This window comes from Rhinolophus sinicus, linkage group LG04 (assembly GCF_036562045.2).
Source record: "Rhinolophus sinicus isolate RSC01 linkage group LG04, ASM3656204v1, whole genome shotgun sequence".
NCBI lineage: Eukaryota > Metazoa > Chordata > Mammalia > Chiroptera > Rhinolophidae > Rhinolophus > Rhinolophus sinicus.
In genome coordinates this window covers 148,235,981-148,261,667 of record NC_133754.1, presented here as the reverse complement: position 1 = coordinate 148,261,667, position 25,687 = coordinate 148,235,981, and the positions used below count along the sequence as shown (strand labels likewise).

General features: G+C 37.8%; 1 protein-coding gene across 2 annotated transcripts in view; it reads left to right on the top strand.

The window, feature by feature from the left end:
* Positions 1-25,687, top strand: part of LOC109449927 (guanine nucleotide-binding protein G(q) subunit alpha) — a 338,060-nt gene that overhangs the window by 239,422 nt on the left and 72,951 nt on the right. For both annotated transcript variants that reach the window (XM_074330582.1, XM_074330581.1), the window contains exon 3: positions 13,656-13,810. In XM_074330582.1, coding sequence (XP_074186683.1) covers positions 13,656-13,810 — 155 coding nt within the window. The remainder of the gene's footprint in view (positions 1-13,655; positions 13,811-25,687) is intronic.

The following is a 25,687-nucleotide window of genomic DNA, read 5'->3' as shown; positions in this document are numbered from 1 at the left end:
ATCATAAACCACACACAATTCGAAGGGCACAGATCTGCTGCAAAACTATCAGTGTCTACTTCAAAGGTTAGCTGTTATTTTGAGAAGATTGTGCCCAAAGATGACATTTTAGCATGGACAGCTATAAAAAAATCATTTTTATATCACTCTGTGAAGCATGACTTTTCATTTAGATCAACTGACTTTCTTTCCAAGTTAAATGAACTCATTTTAATCCCAAGTTTTCTTATACATGTACAAAATGAAGCAATAGTTATTAATCTGTTAATTCCCTTAGCAGAAGAACATCTTTATGCACAATTGAGGGCTTGATTCTCCCCCCACTCTCTTTAATTCATGGAATCAAAGGAAGCTTTTGAAAGTTCATTCTGGTAAACTATCATTATTTTGAATACTATGATAAATGAGTTTCCTTCTTTAAAAATGTTGAAAATAAAAGTATTTTATGATAATGATATGAATTTGTTCTTAATGGCGCATGGTGTCACAGTAAATAAAACATTTATTAAATTAAGCCTATGGAGCAGTAATGTACTTGGAATTAGTTGTGACTCACATATAAGTCAGAATTGTGTCCAAACAAGCTGTGATAATCTACCAATCAAGAGTTTTGTCACCTAAAAGTATTTGTGAAAGAATAATATTATGAACTGATACATAAATATAGTTCCTATGAAAATATTTGAACTGAAATATTTACATATTTGCATTTGAATAAATAACAGAGTAAAGAATAACTTCCATTTAGCAGAATTTGTTCTGGGCTTCACAGGTATTTCAGCCCCTAAAAGAGAGGATATTTCTGAATTAAAAAATTAAGGTCTACAGAGTAGGACCCAATTGAAAATGTTAACAATTTCAAGTTTATTAACTAAAACAGTTAATGCAATTTTGAAGAATATTGCAGGCATTTTTATGAAATAGTTAAATATATAATATGTCCATATTGAAAAAAATACAATGTTCTGAAAAAAATATAGTCTTCATGATATTGGGAACAGTTCTGGCTAAGAACATGACTAAACTACATGAATATACCAAGAAAAATTCTTCTCTTTTTCTTTTTTCACTTTAGTCTATACAGATATATGAAAGTTTTACTTTTTAGGAAGAATTTTATATTTGAGAACGTTTAAATAATATCAATGTAATAATACTGATTTGTTGGTCAATAAGTATTTCAAAGATATATAACATTAACTATTTTTAGTAACTAACCACTTTCATACTCAAAAGTGTCGTGTGTAGACTATAAACTAACTACTGCCGTGTGTCCCTGAAAATCAGACCGGGTCTTATATTCATTTTTGCTCCAAAAGATGCATTAGGGCTTAGGCTTATGTTCAGGGGATGTCATCCTGAAAAATCATGCTAGGGCTTATTTTCCAGTTAGGTCTTATTTTCGGGGAAACACCGTATATCATCATACTCTCACTAGAAAGTTCCAAGTTTATCAACATTGGTCAGAGTAACTTTTTACAATTGATTCTTATCTGTAAACTGCCTGAAATTTGAGCCCTTTCTCAAAATGACAAATTATATAACTTATTTACAAAAAAAGAAAAAAGAAAAAAATTTATTTTTAATTTACCAGAAAAAAAAAAAGCCTAGTGAGATGTGAGTTCTCTTATTTCCTTCCCTTGTTGCTACTCGGATTCTGAATATTTCATTCTTCTTCTTCATAGGAAAGATAAGTCAACACCATTTCTGTCCTTTCTTTTTACATTCCCACTATTGGAACAATTTCTTACTCTCTGAGTTAAAGGGATAGTTAAATAAGTGTTCTCAGAAGCTTTTTTCCCTCAAGATTCTGAGACCCTGAGCCCTTCACTTTCAGTTCTCTTGAACACAGTGTCTGAAGCTGCAGCAGTCAGGTTTTACATGGGGTGTCCCATAAAGATTACGTTCCCAGGAGAATCGGGGCCACCCATATTAAGAAGTTTGTTCTTTTTATTTTTTCCATCTTTGTTTGAAAGTCTACCAAGCTGAACAGGGGAATTGTCTTTATGTGTTTTTTCTATTGTCAAACAAAATAAAATCCCCAACCAGAAGCATGCTTCTCTGGTTAATAAGATTGTAGGAGCACAGACATTGCAAAGGGCTAAATGATTAGGTTTTTCTGAGACGTAATATCAGGAAATGAACCATATGCAAAAAATGTGATCTCAAAAAGGAAGAGGATATGAATCCATAAAGCAGGCGTTTACCTATAATGCCAGAGTTGAGAGAAGCAGGTAATTAATTGTTTCGTTTGTATAAAATCAATCCCTAGTTGGTTCTTGGGAGTCTCAGTTTCTAGTCAGTGCTTTTCAAAATGTGATCCATGAGAGGATCAGTCTAATTGACTGACCTGAGGGAGAAAAAGCTGCCGTGCTTTTCTCCCAAACAAATTTGAAAATACAGTAATATCTCTGTACCCTGTACTCGTGGATTCGGAGCACAATTACCTTATTAAAGGTTGTGAATTCTGCAGTATAGAAATCTATGTAACTTTTTATAACCATTCTACATGTTTACCTCATTTTGGCTTTCGAACTAATTTTTCAACTAAGCAGCCATTTAAAACCCCAAGTAAACTAATGTTTTTTAAATGTGCTTTGAAGGCAACTATACAGGTATACCTAATTATTTTGAATACTAATGCATTCGCATATCTTTAAAAGTCTTCAATTCTAATTTCTTCTTTATCACTGTGACTTTGTATAAATTCTTTGAAATAAACTTTTTTTTGTAGTATTCATTATATGTACATATATATACATACCATGTTTCCCCAAAAATAAGACCTAGCCGGACCATCAGCTTTAATGCGTCTTTTGGAGCAAAAATTAATATAAGACCCGGTCTTATTTCAGTATAATATAAGACTGAGTCTGATATAATATAAGACCAGGTCTTATATTAATTTTTGCTCCAAAAGACGCATTAGAGCTGATGGTCTGGCTAGGTCTTATTTTCGGGGAAACACGGCACACTCACACACACACGATGCCAAAAAATATGTATACACATTTTAACAAAGGAAACAAACTGTACTAAAATTTTAATACTCAATATATTATATACCAATAACAAAACATGAATGCAAGTCGTGTATACATCTTTTTGGCACCCCCCCCTATATACACACACACACACACACACACTCACACACACACACATACGTGTGTGTATATATATATATTTATATCATAGTATGGGAATATATATATATATATTCCCATACTATATTACCATCATAATCATAAAGGTAATAAGTAGCATTTCAAATAGTACAAAATTTTATATTGCATCCCTAGATTTTACAGACCTGAGGGCAAGATTCTTTGTGATTGAACCATGTAATTACATCAGTCAACAGACGCTTTGGAACTGCTTAGTATATGTTATACCATTCGGCATCAAACATCTGGCCTACATGTCCTGGGTACTGGTCATTATGACATGGCAGGCAAACAAACATGAAGAAGGAAAATGATAAGCAAAGAACAAAATAGAAGAATACATGGAAAATTATAATGGTATAGCCAAAAAAGAGATTGAGTTCTTTAGAAGAAAAAGAATATTTTAAACAAAAAAAAAGAGTGTTTCCTTCACCCAAGAAGAAATCCATTGTGTTAGAATAAACAAATATAGCCTATAGTGAAGCAAAGCCAAAGAGAGATGTATTTTCAACAAATGTTTTTTGGGAAAGGCAGCATCCCTTATAATCATTAATTGTCTTAGTGAATACCGTGATGGATATTAAAAATAAAAATTAATGATGGAAGAGCAAATTTAATAATGGGATAATAAATTAATTTGTAAAATCTTTTTTTTTTTTTTTTTTAAGATTTTATTGGGGAAGGGGAACAGGACTTTATTGGGGAACAATGGTCAAATTGTTGTCCTTTCAATCTTAGTTGTGGGGGGTTATGTTCAGCTTCAAGTTGTTGTTCTTTCAGTCTTAGTTGTGGAGGGCGCAGCTCAGCTCCAGGTCCAGTTGCCGTTGCTAGTTGCAGGGGGCACAGCCCACCATCCCTTGCGGGAGTCGAACCGGCAACCTTGTGGTTGAGAGGACGCACTCCAACCAACTGAGCTATCCGGGAGCTCAGCGGCAGCTCAGCTCAAGGTGCTGTGTTCAATTTTAGTTGCAGGGGGCGCTGCCCACCATCCCTTGCGGGAGTCGAGGAATTGAACTGGCAACCTTGTGGTTGAGAGCCCGCGCTCCAACCAACAACTGAGCCATCCGGGAGGCAGCTCAGCTCAAGGTGCCGTGTTCAATCTTAGTTGCAGGGGGCAGAGCCCACCATCCCTTGCAGGACTCGAGGAATTGAACTGGCAACCTTGTGGTTGAGAGCCCACAGGCCCATGTGGGAATCGAACCGGCAGCCTTCGGAGTTAGGAGTACGGAGCTCTAACCACCTGAGCCACCGGGCCGGCCCCTAAAATCTTAAATAACGTAGAATAATATGTGACAGTTTAGTAAACTTTCTTATCTAATATTTTGTTATCTGGAACATTTCACTTAACATACATTCTCTGCTTTATCAGAGATTCGCTGCATTGTCTGATACATGGTAGATAAATATTTGTTGAAATTATTAACATTTATTAATGGTAATTTTGAGATCCCACAAGAATTCATAGTAATTATAATACTTTTTTTGGCGTTTTACTGACAACTCCTAATTTTCCTAACAGCCCTACAATATTTTATTTCCCCCATTTTATAGATGAGGAAGCTGAGGTTCGGGAAGTTTGAGTGACACACCTAAAGACACAGGGCTGCCATGTGACTGATTGAAGCCTAGTTTGGTCTCAAGCTATTGTTCAGTCTTCCTGTTCTCTCTTCTGGCTCTCTGGATTTTTCAATGAGAGACTGAGAGGGACATGGGCCCTTAGCAAAGGAGAATCAGTAGATCCCTAGCTCTAAACGACTGCAGACACAGGATTTATAAGCTTCATCAGGGACTCCAAATGGCTGTGTCATGTAGTAATTTGTAATTTTGCTGAGCCACGAGTTAAATAATAAGCATGGAGAGGCTGTTCTGTGGGAATGAATCACTTGCTATGTGAACCCAACCAGCAGCAGCTCAGTGTGACTTTGCTGCTCTTTGTCGTTCATGCAGTAATGCTCATAAAAAGATGCATCAACAGCTGTCGCTCTGTGTATAAAGCACCTTAATGAAGGTCAGCTTTTCAAATTGTGATGACGTCAGAGACAGTGAAGTGGTCTAAGAGAGGATACCATGTTTCCCCGAAAATAAGGCCTAACTGGAAAATAAGCCCTAGCATGATTTTTTAGTATGACATCCCCTTAACATAAGCCCTAATGCATTTTGGAGCAAAAATTAATATAAGACCCAGTCTTATTTTGGGGAAACACGGTAGCTCTTGTCCAAGTTTTCTGTAGGAAATTTTATGCTAAGGGGTGCTTCCAAATTTGAGGACTCAGAGATCCAATATCCAGTATGACCTCCAGAATGTTATTTCATGTTTGAGCAAATTAATGTTTGGGTGACTTGCCCAAGGTCACGGAAGCTAGTAGGTATGTACACCATGGTTTATGTTTTCTGTGCTATTTTCCTTGTCTTTTGCTTTTTAAATAACTAGTAACTTTGTTAGGCTCTGTCTTTAAGTGTTGTACATGCATTCTGTCCTTTAACCCTCTAAGATAAGTGCTATTATTACCCCATTTCACAGATTAGGAAACAGAGGTTTAGAGATGTTAAATGGCTTGCCCAAGGTCATGCTCAATTTGTACAGAGTGGAGGTGGTATTTCAACACAGCAACCTGATCTCAGCGTTCATCCTTTTACTTTGTACTTCATTTGAGCAGGAGCAAAACAAAACACAGCCTGGGATTTTTTTTTCTCTCACAGTTTATTTAGGAGTCTACAGTTTTTTGTTTTCTTTTCTCTAGAGTCAAATGCCAAAATGGAAATAAGCACCAAGGAAAAAAGGAGTGAGACGCTGTGAGTCTCAGTTCAGAATTAAAACGGACTCCAACCGTGGTTTGGACTTTTTCTGATTTAGAGGTCCTCTGTGTGTGTTGGGCATCCCTTCAAACCTAGCAGGCCTGATGAGCTGAATATTTGTGTCTAAGAGCTTCAACAAATGTGGAAGTTGCCATTTGGTTTTCTACTTCTGGAGTGTAGGAACTGGAATAGGTCTGACATTCCAGCCTAAAGCCACCTGATGTGTTAATGAGTTTTTGAAAATCTTTCCAAAGTGACTATAAGATCCTTTTTGTTTCATCTGAAAGCTTGGCCTTCTGTGGGCAGAGTAAAACCCCCTATGGTGGGAACTCAGTTCTTCCTTCCCTTTACTCAAGCAACCATGGAAATATCAACACATCTAAGATTTACCTGAATTTTATGACCACCAAATCACGAAAATAAGACATTACCACACTGGCATATCCTGTGGTTTCCATGTGGTCTTTCCCTAGAATTCTGCCAGAGTTCCTGAGTAAGCTACTTAGTTCTCGCAATGTTCCCTCTATGGCTTGCCATCAGCTGCTGAGAATTCTGAAAGCTAGATTTCATCATTAAATAATTCCATCCAGTGTGCTCAGTTGTAACAAAAAGAAATAGAATTATATTTTATATTTTGCTTATATGATTAATTAACCCATATCTGTTTTGATTTTCTGTGCACAATGTTCAAAATAAAAAGGATAATCAATTGTAATTCACTTGTTATTTATAATATTACTAGAAATGAATTATTTCCTTTTATCATAGTCTTTTTCATTAGTAATTGTTTAATTTCACATAATTAGTTGTGATTTTTACTACTGTTCACATTTGATATTTGGGCAAATAGAAAAGGATCTAATTTTTCTCAACTCTAACATAATAAAAAATATTCTTTCCACATACAGACTATTATTTACAAAAATAGTGAGAGGAATAAACTTCCATTGGGGACATGCATATAGGTAATTTTAAAATTCTATGTTTATTTGGTAAAATGCTCTCATACTTTTAAATAATGTAGCTTTCAGTTGAAAGCTCTTACATAAATGCAAATTACAGTTGATTGTATTTTAATGTCATTTTCTGAAAGAGCAGGGATGGAATTAAACAACAAAGCTTGAGGGGGCAGTAAAAGTGACTTAGAAATTCTGACCTGGGTGAAGGCAAAGTGGTGATCTGTGTGTTTTGAGGGTGATGTACTTTCATGGATGTTGGAGGTTATCTTCTGAGTTAATGGTTCATAGCTGATATGGTTTAGATTATAGGTTTCACTGTGGAGGTTAATTTGAATCGAAAAGAAGCATGAAACTTCCTCACTAAACTGGTTTTTTTCACAGTTAAAGGAAAGTGCCGTGTTTATTTTGTGCAGTGATCCTTTATCTATTCCTCCTCTTTGGTTGGAAGCGTCACACATTTTCATCTCCACCTGCCAGAGAAACCCTTATTTTCTCTCTGACACCTTGTTTGACCTCCTTTGTCCATACTGAGTTCTACTTGCTCAATCCACATGTAGCGTTGCTCATGTACAGGCTTAATGGTGCTCTTCCCTGTATTGTCAGCTCTGTTGGAAATAGTGAAGTTGAAGTCTTGCTTCAGTAAATGATATTATGTGCTCCTAGAGGTAGTGTCAGCACTTTCGTCCTCTATGCATTGTAAATGTGTTGATCATATATTTACAGTTATACTGTTTGTGGCTAGATGAGACCTTTGGTAGATAATCTGGTCCAATTGCATCATCTTAATGGACAAGAAAAATGAAGTTATAAAGAGGTAAAGAAGTAGTGTCTCCTAAGGTTTCTGGCTATTGTTAGGGGTAAAGCCAGGACTAGAAGTTAGGTATCCTGATTTTTAGTTTAATGCAATTTCCACTCTTCCTTCCTTGCATTCTTTACTCAACAGATATTTATTGAGCCATCTACCAAGTGGTAGGCACTCTGCTAGGCCCTGATGCTGTAATGTTGAGCCAGTCTTTGAACCTATACTGTGATCAGGGAGGAAGACATTAACAAATATGTATCACACAAATACATAAACCAGCTGCTGTGATAAAAGCTGTTAAGGATTAAGGAGTGCAATGAGACTAGGTAAGGATGGAAGATTTCCTCAAGAAACTGACTTTGATTTGTAGGACTTGGCATTGTATTTATATGTTAAACTGCACTTAAATTAGACAGATATTTGTTGTATACTCACTCTGTGTTAGGTCCCAAAAGAAATGAGTCAGTAAGCTACAGCCCCTTCCCTCAATGTATAGTCTATAAGAGGGATAAGTCAAGACGTGATGGTTAACATAAAAGAAAATGTAAAAGTTTCATGGATCAAAGGACCCAAAGATAACGGTTTGAGGAAGAGGAGGAACATCAAGAATAACTTCCTCCTGTAAGATATAGCACATGATACAGCCCCAGAACAAAAAAGCAAAAGAAGGTACAGAAGGAAGAAGGAAGACATTCCAGATGTAAGAAAAAACAAGCAGAGGTAGACCCAGTTAGGAAATTACAGTTTTCTGGCAATAGAAAGTAGTCTCATTTTTACAGGAGCAGGCTCTCAGTGGAAAGTTACAATACACTGTTGAGAATGTTGTCTTTATTTAAATACCCTTACATTCGGTTGAACTTGAGGATGGAAATGCAAAAATCCCCTCTTGTTCCTAATCCTGGCTCATCCTGTGCTTTGGTTGGTTGCCATCTGTATGTTCCTCCCATCCCCACCCTCATGAGAACTATGTCTAATTCCCTAATCGCTATATTACCTAGCATCTCAGTGGGGTCCAGTAAACACTTCATCATGGTGAAAAGTGTCAGGTATGTTGAAATTGTTTGCTCTGTCATAAGCTAACTTCTCCAGAAACAAACAGAACTCCTTCCAACTGACATGGCTGGCCTCATGTATCAAATTCATTTTCTAAATACTAGCTATGCTAACCTATGTCACCATGTTGCTTTGACCCACTTCAAGGAAAGCTCTCAACCATTTATCTCTATGGATAGTATAATAGTTTGTCTAAATATTGTAGAAAAGTGATGAAAATTACTTACTCATTAGCATGTATTAACCAGCGGCAGCTACCATGTTCTAAGTTCTGCACAGTACGTAGTGTTATTGGTCAAGCCTATTAGGGAAGTCAGAAGAGAAGCATCTTTTAGAACAAATGCTGCAAATGAATGGCCTTCAATCAGACTCAGGCACACATATGCTTTATTTATCTTTGATAGGGTTGCCAAAATTTACAATTAGGGAACATTTCACAGAAAAAAAAAATCTAGATTTTTGGTTTCCCTTGAAAAATTGGAAATCTGGCAGCAAGGCACCTGCATGCATACCCAGTAGCAACAATTGGCTGGAGCTATCTAGCAGCTTCCCTCTTTAATCAGTGAGCGTATTTCTCGGTGTGTCTCAGTCCCATCACTCGTTACTGCCTACACCAAGCCTGTTTGCTCGTTTCCATGGCTCCCTATCCCTTATGAACATCTGTTAATGACTCCTGCTTTGGGGTGACTGTTGCCTCTGTGGGCGTCTTTTCTTGAGTTTCCCATAGCAGTTCTGTGGCCAGCCAGGCAATTAATTATGATCACAAGTTACATCTGTATGGTGCTTTATAGTTTGCAGTGATTCTGAAATTTTTGCATGTATCAGAATCATCTCAAGAGCCTCGTAAAACAGAGGTTGCTGAGTCTCATTCCTAGGGTTTCAGATTCAAAAGGTTTGAGGTACGATCAGAGGATTTGCATTTCTTTCAAATTTAAGGTGATACTGCTGATGAGTAGACCACCGTTTGAGAATCACTGACCCTACTGTATTGTAACACAATACAAAGTCACATGAGGCTGGTGGAGCAGTATGTTCCCGATTAAGCAGTTTACCCAGGTCATAAGAAGAAGCAAAGTCAGATTCAAAACATTTTCTTTAGAGCGTATCCAGCAGGAAACCATCTGTATATCCCCAATTCTGCCCCCAGCTGTCCTTCAAGACCCACAGAATCCCCCAGAGAACTCTATAATACAGATGTAGCCATGGGTACTCTAATTTAGGATTATACCAAGGGTGATCATTATTATGTCTCAGGACACAAAGGGTCAGAACTTGATCGTATTCAATGGGCAAGGGCAGAAAGGCAGGGGTGGAAACTTGACATTTGACATACCTGCTGGGAAGGATGGAGAAGGCCCACACATCCAGTGTTTTGTGCTTGGAGGACATCGGTTCAACAGGCCGAAGGCAGAGCAGATGGGTCCAGTACAGTCTTGGGTATCAACACAGAAGAACAGGTGTTACGGATCCAGGCGGAGCACAGCTTTGGGGATTCATTGGGGAGTGAGTGATACCGTTTCCAAAGGATGACTCTCATGGAGAACTATAACTAAGGTAGGCTTACCGGGATTGGGGTTCCGGGACAGGACTCCAGGCTAGTAGGATCACTGGTGGAATAATAAGGCAGATTGCCTGGATAGGGACTAGGTACAAAAAGCAACTACAGGAATCTGATTTCCAAGATGGGAGTCCAGGGTACAGAAGGGGCTTCTCGAGCAGACTGTCAAGGTCAGAGCAGAACTAGCAAGAAAGATGGTTTCTTCAGTCTTAGTACGTTGGGCTTCTTGAAACCTTATTAAAGTCAAGGTTAGTCTAATGACATAGGGCCCTTCCCGCTTATGGGAAAAGAAGGAAGATAAAGGTTGGAAATCAGACAGGGCCTAAGGTGGATTAAATTTACTAAAATTCTATCTGTATAAAACTATGAAATAATTAGGTCAGCATGACATGATAGCCATTCACTAACCTAGTTCAAAAGTTTGTATTTCTGTACAAAATCAAGACTGTTTGAATAAATTATCAGCCATCTGCCTTCAATTCCAAGGTAATTAGTTGTTACATTTGTTTATTTGCATATTTATGTGTCTGTATAATTTGCATATATATTACATCCACAAAACCTATTTTAATAGGGGTTATTAAGCAGTGGTATGTTATGGTTAAATTGGGGGTTGACCATACAACATTTTAATTTCTTTCTTTTTTTTAATTAAAGTCTATTGGGGTGACAATTATTAGTAAAGTTACATAGATTTCAGGTGTACAATTCTGTATTACATCATCTATAAATCCCATTTTGTGTTTACCACCCAGAGTCAGTTCTCCTTCCATCACTGTATATTTGATCCCCCTTACCGTTATCTACCACCCCACTCCCCCCTTACCCTCTGGTAACCGCTAAACTATTGTCTGTGTCTATGGGTTTTTGTTTCTCATTTATTTGTCTTGTTCTTTTGTTGTTTTTGGTTTATATACCACATATCAGTGAAATCATATGGTTCTCTGCTTTTTCTGTCTGACTTATTTCGCTTAGCATTATATTCTCAAGATCCACCGAAGTTGTCACAAATGGTCCTATTTCGTCTTTTCTTACCGCCGAATAGTATTCCATTGTGTATATATACCACAACTTCTTTATCCATTCATCTATGGAAGGACATTTTGGTTGTTTCCATGTCTTGGCCATGGTAAACAAAGCTGCAATGAACATTGGAGCACACGTGTCTTTATGGATAAATGTTTTCAGATTTTTTGGGTAGATACCTAGGAGAGGGATTGCTGAGTCATACGGTAATTCTATTTTTAATTTTTTGAGGAACCTCCACACTGCCTTCCATAGCGGCTGCACCAGTCTGCATTTCCACCAACAGTGTATGAGGGTTCCTTTTTCTCCACAGCCTCTCCAACACTTGTTACTATTTGTCTTGTTGATGATAGCCATTCTGACTGGGGTGAGGTGATATCTCATTGTGGTTTTGATTTGCATTTCTCTGATGATTAGCGATGTTGAGCATTTTTTCATATGTCTATTTGCCATTTGTATGTTCTCTTTGGAGAAATGTCTCTTCAGGTCCTCGGCCCATTTTTCAATTGGGTTATTTGTTTTTTTGTTGTTGAGTTGCATGAGTTCCTTGTATATTTTGGATATTAGCCCCTTATCGGAGGCACTATTTGCAAAAATCTTCTCCCATTTACTTGGTTGCCTCTTTATTTTGTCGATGGTTTCTTTTGCTGTGCAGAAGCTTTTAAGTTTCATCTAGTCCCATGCATTTATTTTATCTTTTATTTCCCTTGCCTTTGGAGTCAAATTCATAAAATGCTCTTTGAACCCAAGGTCTATAAGTTTAGTACCTATGTTTTCTTCTATGCAGTTTATTGTGTGAGGTCTTATGCTTAAGTCTTTGATCCATTTTGAATTAATTTTGGTACATGGAGACAGATAGCAGTCCAGTTTCATTCTTTTGCATGTGGCTATCCAATTCTTCCAGCACCATTTATTGAAGAGGCTGTCTTTTCTCCATTGTGTGTTTTATTCTTCTTTGTCAAAAATTATCTGTCCATATTTATGGGGGTTTATTTCTGGGTTCTCAATTCTATTCCATTGGTCTATGTGTCTGTTTTTCTGCCAATACCATGCTGTTTTGATTATTGTAGCCCTGTAGTACAAGCTAAAGTCGGGGAGTGTAATACTTCCAGCATTGTTCTTTTTTCTTAAGATTGCTTTGGCTATTCAGGGTCTTTTGTGGTTCTAAACAAATCTGATGATTTTTTGTTCTATTTCTTTAAAAAATGCCATTGGGATTTTGATGGGGATTGCATTGAATCTGTATATTGCTTTGGGTAATATGGCCATTTTAAATATGTTGATTCTTCCAATCCATGAGCACGGAATGTCTTTCCATTTTTTTGTGTCTTCTTCAATTTCTTTTAAAAATGTCTTGTAGTTTTCAGTATATAGGTCTTTCACATCCTTGGTTAAGTTTATGCCTAGCTATTTTATTATTTTTGCTGCAATTGCAAAAGGAATTGTTTTTTGTATTTCTTTTTCTGAGATTTCATTGTTAGTATACAGGAATGCAAGTGGACTTTTGTACGTTGATTTTGTAGCCAGCCACATTACTGTTTTGTTCATTGTTTCTAATAGCTTTTTGACAATATTTTAATTTCAGTCTTACTGAATTTTTTTTTAAATCTCCTTTCCTGCTAAATATTGTATAATGAAATAACAAAGTCCTTTTTCCTTGTTAAAAAATCGAATAGGGTCCTCAATCTGATAATGTAGATAAGGAAGATATAAAATAAATATTTTAGAACTTGGGGTATTTGGGAATGTACTGGGAATGGTTTCTGTTCAAATTAAGTCATTACTATTACCTGTTGTTCTAGTGGTTTTACACCTTATCCGAAAAGTGAACTATAGAAACTAGCTCTGATTAGTTGAGGAGTCTGATTGAGTTTCTGCTAAGAAATAATACCCATGGGCTGTGTGTATTTTGTGTTTGATTATAATAAACTACAAACAGAGAGGATAATTATTCCTGTCTTTTTTCCCTTTAATAATATTAATTGCTTTGGGATTATGATAATCACCTAAAAACAATTGCATGTGTAGCATGATGTCCTCATTGTTCTGATAGGAGCTGAACTCTGTTTTCCTCTAGTCAGAAACATGACTAGTAGCCTCAAGATTTACCCTACAGAGAAAGGTTTGAGACTGTTCTCTCTAAGAAAAAAACAATGAGGCATTACTTTATTATAAACCAGTCTGAAAACCAGTACATGCAGGAAGACCTCAATTGTGTGCAACGTAACGTGTAAACCAAAAGCAATTTTCAGTGATGGAAAGATGAAAACGGCTTTTTTTTTTTTTTTAAATAACAGGCTCATGCACAATTAGTTCGAGAAGTTGATGTGGAGAAGGTGTCTGCTTTTGAGAATCCATACGTAGATGCAATAAAGAGTTTATGGAATGATCCAGGAATCCAGGAATGCTATGATAGGCGACGAGAATATCAGCTATCTGACTCTACCAAATAGTAAGTATTCATCCAGCACGTCCTTTGGGTCTTTCTCTTTCATGTGCAGGGGCTCTGCAATGATAACTTCTGTGTTCTGTGCTTTGTCTGTAGTACCTGATTTGAACTTGAAAGTTAGGAAGAATAGATATTAAACTTGTGCCAACCTCATAAGGGACTGTCATCAAAAGTTAGGGAGAGTGGGGTTTTTTTTGTTTTGTGTTTTGTTTTTGGTTTTTTTTTTTTTACTGTTTCCTGTTGGAAAAATGAATCGAAGACTCTATGAATCTGATTTCACCAACCTGTCTCTTTCCTCAACTTGCAAACCAGTGATTCTCAAACACATACTCTGTTATGATTTGAAATCTTGTAATCATAATTTTTAATACAGATTTCTGATCTTATTCATGTGCTAGGAAACACACACAGTAAAAACTGCAAACAACTGTTGGATTATGGCTTCTAAAATATCAGACTTCCTAGTTTCCAGTTTCCAGACACAACTTTGACTGCTTTTTGGGAGCCACTATTATATTGATGGATAGGTTTGCCTTTGCATGAAAATTGCATGTGAGTCTAATTTTGCATGCATGCCAGAATTATTTTGTGAGCTGTCAATCAAAATCAAGTGTCCTAGGAGAGATTTGCATCCTAGAGAGACTTGTGAGTTCTCTAGATTAAATCTCGCCTAACAGAAAGAAAGTACAGATTTGGCAATCACTGGGTTACTGTAATCAATGTAGTCAGCAATCTAGATAATCAGGCGCCTGAAAAATGGATTTTTTGTAGTACTTAGCCAAATTTCTGTCTACATTAATTATGTTAACCAACATTCACCTCTTGTGTTGGTTCTGGGCAAACAGAAGAGTGGGTGGAAAATATGCTGCTGCCTCAGGCCAGTTCATATGTTGAAATGACCCTCTGGATGAGAGCAGGACCATGGGGAAAATAAGGAGCCCCATACGCTGATTGGCGTCCCTCAGTGGTATATAGAAGATCCAAGAGCTATTCGGCTTCGGTTTTCTATGAAGTTTATCATGTTTTTACCCTAGTTCCAGACATTTGTATATGATAGGTTACGATTCAGGCCAGCCACAAACATGTTGCCTGGTCAAAACAGTTCTTACATTCTTAAAGTAAATTTGAATTACATAATTCTGGATTGTGACATAGAATGCTCTTGAGCTCTGTGTCAATCACATTTTATCTAATAGTAACCCCCTCGTGTGCCTCTGAAATGTGTGCTTTACTCATTCCATGTTTTCTTTTTCCTTCCTCCACACCTTCGCGTCACTCTATTCCCAGTCTTTCTCTTCTGCTATCTAACTGCCTGCCGTTACCCCTCTTCCTGTCTCCTTTACTTTCTCCCTGTTTTCCTCTCTCCTGAGCTCCTACTATATAAGTTTCTGTGAGTACAGAGATGAAAAAGATGCATTCAGCTCTGTCTGTTCCAAATTCTGCCCCCTCAACCTTTGACCAGCTGTCTTTCTTTTACTTCCTGCCCCCTCTGTCCTTCTGTTTCCTTTGTCATTTCAAATTTCATCTATCTCCCCATGTTGTTGTGTTTTATTCCTCGTTCCCTGTTCGTGCTTATTATGTCTTCTCCTGTCTGCTTGTTTACTCCGCTCCCCTCATCACTGATTCTCTTTTAACTCCTCTCTACTTCTTACTCTGCAACTGTGCTGCCGCTCCTGGCCCTTACTAATGAATACATCCTCCATTATAAAGGTATTTTTATTAGTCAGTCCTCTACCTCTCATCATTTCTAACCTGTATCTTTTTACTTTTATCACAAATCCTGTCTCTTTCCCATCTTCACCTGTTGTGTTCTTTACCTGTCATATATCTGTTCTCCCTACAGCAAAGTCTTACTGTTTAGGCCACAGAGCACCGATGTTTAATGATTATGTGCCTACCAGGGTTAGGGCTCCCCCTTAGCAAACTGTTTTGCCTCCTGTTCCTGGGATAGATCCTCTGAGAGATTCCTGTTTGCACCAAGGACACCTGTATTAGCTATTGTGGTTGTGTTCTTGATACGAGGCTCCATCACATGTCTCCACCAAGGTGACATTCCCTTGGTATAGATTTGTAGATTTCTGGACAGGTACCCGTTAGTTACTGTGAGAATTGGATGGTGCCACATCTACTTGCTTTAGAGCCAAGAGCTATCTATCCAAGACTGTTTCTCCAGGCTCCTGTTAGCACTGTGGTTCTGGGAAAGCTGCCATCTTAGATTTCTGTCATACAGTCCACGTCTACCATAAAAACCCGCCTGCTCTTTGGGCACACCCCTCATGCTTGAGCTAATGGTGTTGGGACACGTGGGACAGGCTGATCTAAGCCCCTTTAAATGATAATTCCTTAAACATTTCTTTCCTCTAAAGCAGAGAGAAATTGATTTCCTAAACTATACATAAGGGGGTATATGTGTCTACACATACACCTAATTCTTTTCTAACTACATCTTTATGCAGAAGTAATAAAGAAAATTGTGTCATGTCCTTGTACCCACATTTCAGTATGCATCTCTTAGGGACAAAAATGACATTTTCCTACATAGTAAATAATACCACATTACAGCTAAAATTAATTACCAGTTACTTTTATCATTCTATACCTAGTTCATATTCAAACTTCCCACATTCTTCCAAAATGTCCTTTAGTACTGGTCAATTTAGGATTACACATTGCATTTGGTTTTCACGTCCCTTAAGTCTCTTTTAATCGAGTCGAGTCCTGTTGTGCATTTCACTGGCATGTAGAAGGCATTGGCCTGGATTGGTCTGAGTGCCACCTCATAGCACAATTTAACTTTCTCTTCTGTCTCTTGGATTCTCTATAAACTGGAAGTTACATTTCAAGACTTGGTTAGATTTGAGTTAAACATCGTGAGTGGAATGTGTTTTATGTGATATTGTACACTGATTTACCCATCATTGATGAAGTTAGGGTTCACCACAGTATTCGGGCACTGACACCCTGCTTATAAAGTCATATTTTTTCCTCCTGCCACCAAAAGCAATCTGTGTGGTGTCACAGAGGGGTCTTCAGTTCCCCATCAACTCTTGATCTAATAGATTTTTTTTGTTTGTTTTTAAGATTTTATTGGGGAAGGGGAACAGGACTTTATTGAGGAACAGTGTGTACTTCCAGGACTTTTTTTCTAAGTCAAGTTGTTGTCCTTTCAGTCTTAGTTGTGGAGGGCGCAGCTCAGCTCCAGGTCCAGTTGCTGTTGCTAGTTACAGGGGGCGCAGCCCACCATCCCTTGCGGGAGTCGAGGAATTGAACTGGCAACCTTGTGGTTGAGATCCAACGCTCCAACCAACTGAGCCGTCCGGGAGGCAGCTCAGCTCAAGGTGCTGTGTTCAATCTTAGTTGCAGGGGGCGCTGCCCACCATCCCTTGCGGGAGTCGGGGAATTGAACTGGCAACCTTGTGGTTGAGAGCCCACTGGCCCACGTGGGAATCGAACTGGCAGCCTTCGGAGTTAGGAGTATGGAGCTCTAACTGCCTGAGCCACCGGGCCGGCCCTTGATCTAATAGTTTTAATTCCAGTTGATAATGTTTGTCTGATTTAGTGATTCCATTAGGATTTGTAAAAGAATGATTTTCTACTTTTATCTGTTGGTCTACATTGGCATTCTTCTGTGAAGTAGAAGGTTTTCTCCTCAACTGGTGCTATTTCATTATCCTGAAATACATTTTCTACCAGAAGATGTGTATTTTAATCTTTTTGTTATACTAATTTTTTACATAGACTAAATAGATGGTGACTCTATCGTTCTTATCCAAACCAGGACATTTTGGGAGGAAGGGGTTGCTATTAATAATTATGAGGCAATTGTGGCAAAAACTGGGAAAGCTCCTGGTCAAGCAGGAACATTTGGTTACCTTAGCTAAATGAAACCTATGAAGTGTTTTGTTGTTTTCTTTTTTCCCCCTTCATTTTCTCTAGAAGACTGTTTACTTTAAGGAGAGTAGAACCAATAAATTCCTGCCAGTTAGGTAAGTCTTTATATGTGGAAAACTGAGTTGACTGGCCCCATGTTTCTGATGTCTTACCGGGATGTTTCAACTCCCTTTCTAGACCAGTGCCCGAGCAGCCTGGCTGGCCTGCCTTTGATCCCACTGTGCCAGACGGCCTGAGTATTAGCGTCGCCTTATTCTTCCCCGCTCTTAGGCCGGGTACTTTTCCCGAGCCAGGAAAACCCTTCCAGCACAAAGATAGGACAGGTGGCTTTTAGATGCACCCAACTGCTGCTGTGTTCCACGTATTTTTCCAGTGTAGTCCTAGCAGATGCTCTGTGAAGTACAGGGATGGCACTGATGAGGAGGTGGATCCCATATTTTGAGCATCACTTATTTCCAATTCGTTTTCACAGAATAACTCAAAATATTCCCTTTCTCTGTATTCAAGGCAGTTGTTACACCTTTGTCTTTTTGACTTTGTTATATGTTCTGCTGGTGTATCTTTAGTAATTTATCTTGCCTCCTTTACTTCTTGTGGGGTTCCTAATGTTGTTCTTTCTATCTTTATAATTAAAATAAATTCTTCATTGATATTGTGGACCTAATTCCTTATACAGTATCATCACCTTACAGAAATCTTTCTGAATTTAGGACCAAGTTCTCTGAGTACTGACTGTCTTTAGTTGTGGTTCTTCAGTTTAGATTTAGGGGGAACACATAGATCTCTAATCTCTAGCAGTGTGAGAATCAGGGCCTGCCAAGTATGTCTGCATAAAGTTTGCAGCATATCAGTAACTCTTTCCAGGACCCTGATGGTGTGAGAGTCAGTGCAGGCCACTTGCCAGGAATACTGAGAACAGGGGCCAAGCATGCCTATCTTCTTCTTTTCTGTCTTGTGAGCTCTTCTTCATCCTTCAAGACCCAATTTAGGAGTCACACCCACTGAAAGTCTTGCCCAACACCAAAGATCGTGAGTCACTATGCCATCTATCGTAACACTTTGTACATATCTCTTTTGTATCTGTCATCTCTCTCTTCTACCCTCAGTGCCTAACTGGGACTGCTCATGTTTGACCTCCACAGATGATTGTTCCATGAAATAATCGATGCGTAATTTCCAATATTTCAGTGACTGATGTAGGCATTGTCTCTCTGGCCATTAGAAATGAACTATGAAGTTTCAGAGCTGAAGGCATTCAAGTCTTTTTTTCCTGCTGTTTTTGAAGGTCTGGGATCTGGAAAGCTCTATTATCAAAAACAATAATAGCAGCTATTTGCTGAACACTTAATATGTGTTAGATTCTGTGTATATGCATTATTTCATTTAATCCTCAAAGCCACCCGAAGTAGTAGACATTTCTTATCACTCTCATCAGAGGAAGAAACCTGGTCTCAGAGAGGCTGAGTAACTTGTTCAAGGTCACAATTAGTAAGTGCTAGAAATAGGAGTTGAATTCAGATTTGCTGCCTCCAGAGCCCAAGATTTTAACCACTGTGAAATACAGAGGGTGGATGGATGATAGATAGATAGATAGATAGATAGATAGATAGATAGATAGATAGATAGATAGATATTATAGACAAATGGATACATTTCTATGATTAAATGAATCATTGACCATGAAAGCTACAAATTGTTTATTAATCTTTATCAATGTTGCCTATAGGTAATCTCATATGTATCAGATCAAGAGGGAAAATTATATCGAATTTGCTGAAAAACAGACCTAACAGAATTTTGATTATCATCCAGAAAACTTAGCCATATTTAACAGCACATCAATTATTCATACAACATGGAAGATGTTATGAGTCACAAATAATTTCCAACTGTTATTTCTTTATTTTAGCCTACAGTCTTAACTGCTCCCCACTGGACTCTGTATAGTAACATTTTGCTGTCAAAATAGAGCCAGTAAGAAGGACATAATAAAATGATTTGAGCTTCCCTTTTTCTCCTTTGATTAGCCAACTTGCTGAACACAATAAGCTTCAAAGGCTAGGCAGCTCTGGTAGAAATGAGGAGATGGGAAATTCCAGATGATGGATAAGCAGTTTGGGATAAGTTTGCATTTTGCCTTAATTTAGTCCATTCTTCCAACTTGACTTAATGCAAGAATAAAAGCCTTCTAAGATGCTGAAGAGTTGTGCAGATTCCTTTATTAACTTTTTTGTTATTGATTAAAAAAAATGCCTGAGGGCTCCAAATATCTTTAGATAAAGAGCACAATAAACAGATGGCTGTAGGATTACTTTTTTTTCCCTAGGATTCACCACCTGCTTTAATATACTGAGACATCAGGTCAAATGAGTTCATTGCCTACAGTACCAAAAGTTCCCTGACAGTAGAGAACACAAATCTCAATCACATTGGCATATAGTGAGAAAAGTCTTCCCTCTGCAGGCTTTTGGCAAAAGACTGCTCTATCCATGTTCAAGTTAAGAGATCAAATAATGCCTAGCCTCACTTTACTGAAGTTCCCTCTACGGAGTTCAGTAGATCGGATACCTTCTTGAAATTTTCACATACTCCAGAGCCCATAAATGCAAAGTACATGAATAAATTAACTTTTGGGCATAAAGTCACCATTGGAGTTTACTTCTAACTTCATGCTTAAATTTTTAACTAATTTTAAAAATGCACAAGGAATTTGAATGTTGAATTTAAAATGCAAAAGGAATTTCAGAGGTAGGGCTGAATCCTTCTTGAAGAGGTACCTTGCTGTAAAAAGTTTCTCACTGATAAGCCAAATACTTGAACTCCAGAGTGTATTGGTTTTGTCTGTCAGAGCCATCCTGACTTTACTCTTGATCTGGTGATAAAAAAGAAGTGTAAGCTCACTGCAGGCTTTTGGAGGCAGACAAGACCATTGTATGGTAAGAACATTGGGTCAGGGTCCAGCAGTCGATTTCCCTCTGCTTCTCACCCCCTCTGGGGCCTTGACTAAGTAGAAGCATCACTTGCCTCAGAAACCAGTATGCTATCTGTAATCTTAAAATTATCTTCTAAATTCTGAAGTCTTTTGATTCTGTTACAGTAGACTGACTGCTAGTTTTTAACTGAGAAACCATTAATTATCTGATACAGTCAAATGAAAATCTGGCACCCCCAAATTTATCTGGAAATGTAATGAACAGAGAAATCATTCTCTATATGGTTCAATAACTAGAAATGCTAACTTAGACTCAGAAGAACACAATGACCTTGAGTATGTTTGATCTTTTCTAAAGAGCGACAATAATAACATGGCATATCATTTTTTTTCATTCAAGTGATGTATTTACTTTTATTTTTATTTCGTTTTGTTAGCTAATGAGCCAAATAACCTTTTGCAAGAATAAACAAACAAAACAGCCCTGTCTTTGACTTCCACAGTGAATTCTGATAAGTCTTGGGGTCTTAATTCTTCCTTTTTTCAGAATGCTTGGAGCTGTTAGAGATAAGAAGAGAAGGCTTAGATATGCTTAACCACACTCCAATATTCATAACAGCCTTAGGAGGGAAAGAGCTTGCATTGGCGCCTGTGTGCCGATTCTTCAACTCTGCCTAAAGGCCACAGTCAGTGTGGGAGACACACTTCATTTTGTCAGTTTGCTGCTTGCTCATGTTTTGGCGGAACGTTTGCACCTTCAGTAGTTTGGCTTTTTCCTTACAGTTCTTTGCTCTGTCTACTCAGTACCGTCTTGTACCTCGCTGAAACCAGGGTGCTGTTACTACAGAACGGATTGGCAAATGCGCAGGCCAAATTCAACCTGCTGCCAGTTTTTATAAATAAAGTTTTATCGCAGTACAATCAAGCATTTGTTTATGTATTGTTGATAGCTGGTTTTGCGCCCAACAGCAGAGTCAACAGCATAGTTGAAACAGAGACTGTATGGCCCACAAAGCCTAAACTATTTACAATCTGATTTTAAAAAAAAATTGCAAGCCCTTCCCATAGAAGACTGAATATTGAAATGCAGCTAGTCCTCTGCTCATTCGACCTAAAAATAATATTGACTAGGTGTTTCATCACCAAAAAGGATTTATTCAGGAAATAGAAAGGGTTGCAACTCAGTGCATGTAGACATGGAAAGCCATGTGCATACTCCATCCTACATGCCAAGATCGAGGGGTATTACAGAAGGAAAAAGGGAGAAAAGAGAAGGGGCAGTTAGAACCGTAGAGCTTTATTATAAACAGAATTCTTCCTATAGGGTTCTTGCGATTGATTCTGTAGAGTGGGAGAACTTCCATCAGCCCTAGCTCCTCCCATTGACCCTCCGGACTAATTAATGTTGCTTAAAGGTCCAGTTAGTCTTTATCACACACCATTTAGATAGAACCTAGCTTAGGACTCATGCTCTAAATTAACTCAGAGATAAATTTTAGAGTACTGAGAGAATGGATGGCCTGCATTCCTGCAGCAGTACTCCCTAAAAATTGCTTTACACAACAAAACTTTTGATAAGAAGTGAACATCTGAGAACTCCAGCTTGTATTCCCTGGCAGTACCTCTAAATACCACGCAAAAAATGTCTGGTACAGAAGATGGTATAAATGACCAGAAATGTTCATTGAGTTGATTTGACTCTGAGAGCAAGGATTGTGTTTCATGTGTCTTGGCTTTTGACCCACTATAGTGCCTGCTACAGCTAGTTAAGGAGAGTGTGGTAGGATTTAACAATCAGTTGAACTGAAGGTAAAGACTGACAGGCTTTTATTAACGGGGTCATAAAACTAGAACTGACTAGAAGACGGTCCCACCTGTGGTCAGAGATGATGAGCCCAGGAACCTTATTATCTTCATGTAACCCTTAAGGTCGTTCAGGTTCCGGCATTCTTACTCCCCCCCTACCAAGCAGCCTTTAGACTCTGATTGGTCAACCCTAATGTTCTTCTTTATTATCACTGTGGCTAAAGCTATGAATTGAATTTTAGTCTATTATTAGTTCAATTAGGTTAGTATGACCAGCTCCCCAAACCTCATCATCCTTGTGAAAATGAAACTTCTGATCCTACAGAATCAGTACCCAAGTTAAGGTGACATGACCGTGAGAGACCTGCTTTAAATCAGTGACCTTCTGCTCATGGCTGACGCTTGGCTACAATCACTGGAACCTCTGTTATGACCCACATTGCATTTACATTGCAGTATATTTATTTATAGCATTATTATCTCCATTGCCAGAGTGCAAGCTCTTTGAGGACAGGCTTCATGTTCTTTTTCTGTCTTTGTGTTTCCCACTCATTGCTAAGCACAGTGAGTGGCTTTCAGTGAAAGTTGTCAAATGAATAAGTAATAAACGAATAAGTAAATTTTGTCTTTGCTAATTTCTTCTCATCTCTCTTTTCTCGTCTGCATGATGTAACCCATCCCCCACTTCTCTACACTATTCTCTAGTGACTATAGTTCATAATCATCTCTCCCTTCTTACTGCATTCATAGTTAGCTCACAATTTGGCACTTAATTATTTCTTAATTGATTCATCTGTGCTATCTTTGCTTCCCAGGTAGCTTAATGTCCCGAAGGTAAAAAAAAAAAAAAAATTATATCTACATACACACACACACACATCTCATCAGGGGTGCCAAAAAAAATGTATGCACATGACTTGTATTCATCTTTTGTTATCGGTATATATTGAGTATTACAATTTCAATACAGTGTTTTCCTTTCTTAAAGTGTGTATACATTTTTTTGGCACCGTGTGTGTGTGTGTGTGTGTGTGTGTGTGTGTGTGTGTGTGTATTTTAAGTAGTTTGTTCCAGCTCCCTGTGCCAACCCCCCTCCCTCCAACACACACAAGTGCATTAGAATTTAGCATAGAACAGATTTTCAATAAATATGTATAAATTAACTGAATTAAGCATAGCCATTACACTTCATGGCCGGCAGACTAGAGTAAAAACCAGTCTCTAGTGTTTATGATATGTTTTTGAGCTATAAAACTTGGGTCAAGATTAGTCAACAACTTTGAAAGTTATCATATGAAAGATGAGTAAATTAACAAAGCCAAATAGGCAGACTGAAAAAAACCTCTTCCTTCCTTCCTCCTTTCCCTTCTCTTCCCCCATCCCGCTACCCTCTGTTGTTGTTATTTTGTTTTTAATGACAAGGCCAATTTATTTGCTTGAACAGCAGACTTAAGAATCCATCTCTGTGACCCCTGGCCTGGTCCTGGCCCTGGTGTCCACCTGACAGACACAAAGTTATTCAGCCCATTCCCCATTTGATGCCAGTAGTCTCTTGTAGACTTTGGATCAACTATCCATATATAAGATTCATAAGATATTGAAACTATTTACCAAATGAAATGATAGGACATTTCTATGAGATACTTAGTTTAGTTTTTAAATCTGATTTTCTGGATTAGCTTAATTCTTTGGAGAAGGAAAATTAGGCTTCTCTTTTGTGCCACAGGATATTCTCCCTTGAGTAGTTTTCAAAACCGTGAGATTGTCACCTACCTGCTACCACTGGGGGATCTTTTTTGAAACCTGGAATTTTGTATTGAAAACAAATAACTTCTAATGAACAAAATACCTGTAATAAATGTACCTCCTTAAGTTTACTCATGGTCTGCCAGGTGTTAAAGAGGAAAGTTGATTTGCCCTCCACAAAAGGAGTTCTTCTGGGGATGGGAGTGTTCGTGTAATGAGCAATCCTGGACAGCTAACCAGACTAACCAGGTTACCAGGCAGGCTCATTTCAGCTACAGGATCTGCCCGATGAGGGAGGGACCTGGATGGGTCTTGATACCAAAACCTGTGCTTGACTTTCCCCTCAGGATGGCAGTTACAGAACTGTTTACTTTAACTCTATTTTTTTTTTACGTTCAGTGTGACAATTTATTTTACTTTTTTCTTTTGAATCCTTTTGGTCACATAGCAACTGTTCTATAACGACGTGTTTCTGGTTTCTCCTTAGCTTCCACTGCTTTCGACTGTGTCAAATAAGATTTCATGGCATGATCTAGCTTTCTACTCCCCTGAGACTGTACCTCTCACAATGAGGTCTTCTTAATTTTTTTTTAATAAAGTCGACCTAGTTTTTCTAACCTTCTTTTCAATAATTAAAAATATGAAATTCTACCAAGATTCATTTTCTGTGCCAGAACTTCATCTTAATATCTGACTTGAACTGCAGATCTGTTATAAATACAGCCTCTCAATAGGAGGCGCTTACAGAGGAGTTGAAGAACCCAGTACACACCCCGTATCATGCTTCATGTCGGCCTAAGATGTTATTTTTACTTCTCTTACTATGTTTGGTTGGATTTATACCAAATGTCAGATTGCTTTTTCCACTTAACATGCACAGTTACATTCCCCCTTTTGGTATAATTGCTGAGGGTTGTATGTCTGTAACTTTCATTAATGTTTGCACCCCAGCCATAATGTGATGTAGATTACTTACCAAACCATCTCTTAGTTTTATTCATGTTTCCTTCATTAAACAAACAAACAAAAAAACCAGTTGAATTTCTAATTTCTATGCTATTCTTGGTTTAGATTTCAATTAGCCTTCCTGTCATAGGTGGTGGGGTATTTTTTTTAATTAAAAAAATGTAATAAGTTCTCCATAACATGTCAAATTGGAGCATAGATTAAATTTAAAGGCCAACTCAAAACTGTCATTGACCAACTATTGTCAAAACTAAGGAACAATTGGCATATCTTTTAAAAACACATTCAACAGAGAAAATGCCGTATTGAATTTGATTTGAATATATTGTTTTAGTGACGTTTAAGCTTCTTCTCTCATGTATTTTTAATCATTTGAAGTAATGGGTTATATAGGATTTCTGAATTTCTTATTTTTTCTACAACCAGAGATAATCCTGAAGTTAAATGTATAAAGAAGTTAGCAGTTACAATGTGTAATTTTAAACTAATGTACATGATTTCTGTAAGTCTTTCATACAAATCAGTCATGCTACAGAAAG